The 6,339-nt window shown below is 44.9% G+C and overlaps 1 protein-coding gene across 1 annotated transcript; it reads left to right on the top strand.

Annotated features, from left to right (window-relative positions):
- Positions 1–1,061: 1,061 nt before the first annotated feature.
- LOC135533796 (zinc finger and BTB domain-containing protein 11-like) lies at positions 1,062–5,476 on the top strand (the record flags this gene model as incomplete). Its single annotated transcript, XM_064961024.1, has 2 exons — positions 1,062–1,563; positions 5,283–5,476. Coding segments are annotated over exons 1-2 (504 nt in total), but the record flags the coding sequence as incomplete, so codon positions are not given.
- Between the last annotated feature and the right edge of the window lie 863 nt (positions 5,477–6,339).

Below are 6,339 nucleotides of genomic sequence, written 5' to 3'. Positions count from 1 at the left end.
GCATGGACATTGGGTTAAGGGAATCAGTGCTTCAGCATGGACATTGGGTTAAGGGAATCAGTGCTTCAGCATGGACATTGGGTTAAGGGAATCAGTGCTTCAGCATGGACATTGGGTTAAGGGAATCAGTGCTTCAGCATGGACATTGGGTTAAGGGAATTCGTGGATTTATTGAGTACGGAAAGAGCGACATCGGTCCTGCAGGGACACTACAAAAGTTAAATATAGTTAGTTAAATATGTCATATGTATATCAAAGAGCTTAGCCTAATATATTAATGGTCTGTATTTGTTTGTGAACTGTACCCCCCAGGCTTGACTCCTGCCTGGTCACACATGATGCCTGGCTTGCTGTGGCCATGGCTCGCTGGGTGTCCTGCGTTTCCTGGTAGGACCCAGGCGACCCCCTCCTCTCTATTCTTTATTGTTATGTCGTCATTATGTTGTTATTGTCTTTCTAAATGTAAAATAGAGTAGAAAATGGAGTAGCAGATGGGGAACTAACTCCCAAGCCTGAGGTGTCCCTCATGCATCGCCACATTAGCTCGCTTTTGAGGTGGAGCGATAGGATAAGACACTTGAGGGGGGCAGTTGTGTGTTTGCGAGGCAGAGGTCCCGAGTTCACGCCAGGTATGGGAGGAGGTGGTACTCGCTAAGCAAGCAGCTCAATATTAAATAGGTGTTCTCATAATTGTCTACTCAGTGTATATAGAAATTGTGTCAGACCGATGACCGACGGTAAGGGAGAGAACAGACTGTTGGTATCAGACCACCTGTTGGTATCAGACCTCTGCCCCCCTCCAAATGAATATTTTTGTTTCCTTACCCTGTACAGTAGGTGGCGTGAATACACTCGTAGGTTGTATTCCGCCATTAAACCTCAAAGAATGAGAAGGACGAGGCGAAGCGAGAGGGTTTAATCTGTCCACGATAAGCAGCCCACCTGCCTTCGGGACACGGACGAACACTGTTGGGGCGGAGACAAGATTACCTCGCCATTACATACAGTATCTCTGCTCTTCCGCCATTTCTCACGCCACATCCGGTTGTGCAGCAGCCATTTTGTCTGTTCATGCAAGTCCACCCCTCACGGTCAAGAACTGCGTTCCCCCTTCGAAAATAACCTGAAATATTGTATTTTTTTTGTATATTATGTGGCACTTATCCGGATTTAAAAATTACAAGTTCGAAGATGCCTTTCTCTTCGAAATAAATAGCGTATTTTTTTAGTTGTGTGCGCGAATAATTAAGGTTATGTCGTGCGAGGAAAGCTACTTAGCCATCAGACGCTATCTGACTGATGAGCGGGAGCCGTACGCACCGGGGACCCATGGCAATACTAAAAGAAAGATACGTAAAGCAGCCGCTTGCTATGTCGTGCGGAATGGCACACTGTACTACCAGAGAAGGCAGAAGGGCCTGGATGAATTCACCGAGTTGGAAGTGGTGTTGCAGGCAGGACGGAGGAAGGAACTGATCGACGAGTCACACATTGTCACCGGAGAAGAGCACCTCAACCAGCATCACACATGGGAATCAATTTCTCAGAAGTATTGGTGGAGAGGTAAAATATAATTTTACAGCTAAATTATTTAGCAACACTTTTGTTTTGTTTATTAGGCCAAAAAAGAACACGCGTAAAAGAACGCACCAGCTGGTATATTTCCTTCGCAGTTTGTTTGCCATATGGCTCGCCAGGTCAATCAATGCATCGTACGATTAAAGGAGCAATATGCAGGAATCATTCCGCCATTTCCTGGTTTCAAAAAAATCTAATATCCGCCTAATTTCAGTTTGTGACAAAACAAAGTCATTCTACAGACAATCATTGTACCATCTAAACAGCTGCGAATAATTTGTTTGTATTTTCAGATATTAAATATTGTATTTTCAGCTATGTTCCAAACCGAATGTAAAAGACAGCAACAACTCAACGGGAAGCATAGAAATTGTAGACAGAACAGATACACCACTGCTTCTTAGACATGCCATTCTCATTGAAAGCCAATCTTTAACCTTCATTTCTATGTGAATTTAGTGGGTTACCCAAAAAGTTAAATATTGCAGTTTTAAGTTATGTGCAGGTTGAGTCATACTGTGGAGCAGGCTGGTTTAGGGTTGTGCCCTTTATCCACACAATATTTCACTAGAGCCAAGTACAGGCATGGATTTTAAGCCTTACCCTTACCTATGCCCGCAACGTTCAGGCCCACAGTTTCTAAACCCAGAGGTGCAACATCATGAGACTTCTGTGAAGGCTTGCCGAACAGGCCAAGTCAACAAGAGAAGTTAAAAATAAAAATAAAAGTTAACAATTAAAGTTAAAAATTCTTCCTTTTTTAGGTGTTCGTTTCTCAATCGAAATGCACAACCTAGATTAGAGCCAATGTCTTAAGTAGTTCAACATGTTACTACAACCTCGTGAAAATCACACGTTTTTAATATTCTTTAAAAAACAACTTCATATCGAAGGATTTGATTTGATGGCCTGAACATATACAGTTAGGCGAGAAACGACCTTTGAACCCGATGACGGGCGAGAAACAACCTTTACAGTTTAGTCATTTAACGGGCACTCTTGTCCAGAGCTACTTACAGGAGCAATTAGGGTTAAGTGCCTTGCTCAAGGGCTCATCAACAGATTTTTCACCTGGTCTGCTCGGGGATTCGAGCCGGCAACCTTTCGGTTTCTGGCCCACCACTCTAAATCAGGTAGGCTATCTGCTGGATGAACTTTGATAGCCAACGCTGCTATGACATCGACGAGAAGTGTGATCATGGATTGAAGCAGTTATAGTAAAGTAGTTTTGTGAAACAATGCGAACTAGCATTACCCATAGACTTCAAGTTATTGCCCTATCTGCTAGCATACTAGACTCCGAAACATACAAAGTGTATCCACTAGTTCATCGGACTCTGAGGAAGTAGATCAAGGGCTCATTGCCAAAATCCGAAGTATCAAGCTTTCTGAAAACAGCATGATGTTCTATAATCTACATTTGAACTGTAAACAAACTAAAACAGTCAAACTGTCATTTGGAAATTTTGCACAGAGTTCAGTTTTTAGAGTTGTTGCATTTTCTCCCTGGTCCCTGACTTTTTCTCCCCGGTCCCTAAACGTCTTTGCTCTGAAAAAAAAAAAAGTAGCGTTAACAGATAACTAGATTGACGCATCCATTCTATCGATTTATGACATTCTGGTGAGGTTCTCTGTTTTTTTTTCTCTACTTTTTTTTGCGGAGCAAAGACATTCTTAGGTTTTATTTATTCTTCTAGGGAAGCATATGACATAAGAGAAGCTGCACGTATCTAATTATAGACAAGTTGACTAACAAATAGGCCAACATTTTTACTCTAAAAAATAAATAAAAATCATTGCACCGTCTGGCTGTCGTCTACGGCGCATTCTCTATATTAGCTGGTAAGGCAGGTGATTTCAACTTTATCACATCTAGATGGGACAGGTTATTTCACGGGTCATTACACGGGTTATTTTATAAGTGGGTTATTATATGGGTTATTACACAGGTTATTATATGGGTTATTACACGGGTTATTACATCGGTCATTACACAGGCTATTATATGGGTTATTACACGGGTCATTACACGGGTTATTACATCGGTCATTACACAGGCTATTATATGGGTTATTACACTGGTCATTACACAGGCTATTATATGGGTTATTACACGGGCTATTATATGGGTTATTACACTGGTCATTACACGGGTTATTATATGGGTTATTACACAGGCTATTATATGGGTTATTACACTGGTCATTACACAGGCTATTATATGGGTTATTACACTGGTCATTACACAGGTTATTATATGGGTTATTACACGGGCTATTATATGGGTTATTACACTGGCCATTACACAGGTTATTATATGGGTTATTACACAGGCTATTATATTGGTTATTACACTGGTCATTACACGGGTTATTACACGGGTTATTATATGTGTTATCACACAGGTTATTGCACGGGTTATTAGCAATTGTGGGTGAACAAACAGCTGACCAGCACACCACTGGTTCCCTGTCAACACACCACTGGTTCTCCTGTCAACACACCACTGGTTTTTCCTGTCAACACACCACTGGTTTTTCCTGTCAACACACCACTGGTTCCCCTGTCAACACACCACTGGTCCCCCTGTCAACACACCACTGGTTCCCCCTGTCAGCACACCACTGGTTCCCCTGTCAACACACCACTGGTTCTCCTGTCAACACACCACTGGTTCTCCTGTCAACACACCACTGGTTTTTCCTGTCAACACACCACTGGTTCCCCTGTCAACACACCACTGGTTCCCCTGTCAACACACCACTGGTTCCCCTGTCAACACACCACTGGTTCCCCTGTCAACACACCACTGGTTCCCCTGTCAACACACCACTGGTCCCCCTGTCAACACACCACTGGTCCCCCTGTCAGCACACCACTGGTCCCCCTGTCAACACACCGCTGGTTCCCCCTGTCAACACACCGCTGGTTCCCCCTGTCAACACACCACTGGTTTTTCCTGTCAACACACCACTGGTTCCCCCTGTCAACACACCACTGGCTCCTCCTGCCAACACACCACTGGTTCCCACAACACACCACTGGTTCCCCGTCAACACACCGCTGGTTCCCCTCTGCCAACACACCGCTGGTTCCCCGTCAACACACCGCTGGTTCCCACTGTCAACACACCTGGTTCCCTGTCAACACACCGCTGGTTCCCCTGTCAACACACCGCTGGTTCCCCCTGTCAACACACCGCTGGTTCCCCTGTCAACACACCGCTGGTTCCCTGTCAACACACCACTGGTTCCCTGTCAACACAATCTTCACTGGTTCCCCTGTCAACACACCACTGGTTCCCTGTCAACACACCACTGGTTCCCCCTGTCAACACACCACTGGTTCCCCTGTCAAACACACCACTGGTTTCTGTCAACACACCACTGGTTCCCCCTGTCAACACACCACTGGTTTTTCCTGTCAGCACACCACTGGTTCCCTTGTCAACACACCACTGGTTCCCCTGTCAACACACCACTGGTTCCCTTGTCAACACACATTGAAATACCAACCTCTCCCCATATCCACGTTTCAAAAACTTTTGGTTTTTGAATTTTTGGTCCAAAGTGTCTACTTTTCATTACTGTATTGAGCGTACTGCTGCACCATAATGATGAAGGCAATACATCCGGCCACTGAAACCATTGGTTGTGGAAGCATACTGTCGATATATCAACGGGATTAACCCCGTGTCTTCCCAGGTATCCTGAAGCAGGTGAAGGACTACATGAGACAGTGCAAGCAGTGCCAGAACAGACAGGACCGGAGAGGGTTGTCAGAGGACCGGAGTGGATCCAGACTGGTGGGCCGACCAGGGAGACCAAGGAGGGTCACAACCCCAGCCAGTGACGATGAGGAGGTGGAGGAGGAAGAGGAGGAGGAGGAGATGGACTTGGTGGGACTTCCATTCATCACAAGACCAAGAGCCCCAGGACTGTGGTAAACACGAACTGGTCTTTGTCAGTGTTTGTATTTTTTGGGATATAGTCACTTTACTGAAACTATACTGTCTGGTGTTGTCTTAGGTCGCCTCTGTCTAGTGTTGTCTTAGGTCGCTCCTCTTCTGTCCAGTGTTGTCTTAGGTCTCTCTCTGTCTAGTGTTGTCTTAGTTCTCTCTGTCTAGTGTTGTCTTAGGTCTCTCTCTCTGTCTAGTGTTGTCTTAGGTCTCTCTCTGTCTAGTGTTGTCTTAGGTCTCTTAGGTCTCTCTGTCTAGTGTTGTCTTAGGGTCTAGTGTTGTCTCTGTCTCTCTCTCTGTCCAGTGTTGTCTTAGGTCTCTCTGTCTAGTGTTGTCTTAGGTCTCCTCTCTGTCCAGTGTTGTCTTAGGTCTCTCTCTGTCTAGTGTTGTCTTAGGTCTCTCTCTGTCTAGTGTTGTCTTAGGTCTCTCTCTCTGTCTAGTGTTGTCTTAGTTGTCTTAGGTCTCTCTGTCTAGTGTTGTCTAGTCTAGTGTTGTCTTAGGGTCTCTCTCTGTCTAGTGTTGTTGTCTTAGGTCTCTCTCTCTGTCTAGTGTTGTCTTAGGTCTCTCTCTGTCTAGTGTTGTCTTAGGTCTCTGTCCTAGTGTCTTGTCTGTCCAGTGTTGTTCAGGTCTCTCTGTCCAGTGTTGTCTTAGGTCTCTCTCTCTGTCCAGTGTTGTCTTAGGTCTCTCTCTCTAGTGTTGTCTTAGGTCTGTCTAGGTCTCTCTGTCTAGTGTTGTCTTAGGTCTTCTCTGTCTAGTGTTGTCTTAGGTCTCTCTCTGTCTAGTGTTGTCTTAGGTCTCTCTCT

This window comes from Oncorhynchus masou, unplaced genomic scaffold (genome assembly GCF_036934945.1).
Source record: "Oncorhynchus masou masou isolate Uvic2021 unplaced genomic scaffold, UVic_Omas_1.1 unplaced_scaffold_2666, whole genome shotgun sequence".
NCBI lineage: Eukaryota > Metazoa > Chordata > Actinopteri > Salmoniformes > Salmonidae > Oncorhynchus > Oncorhynchus masou.
Note: the sequence above shows the minus strand (reverse complement) of the source record. Positions and strands in the feature narration are given on the sequence as shown.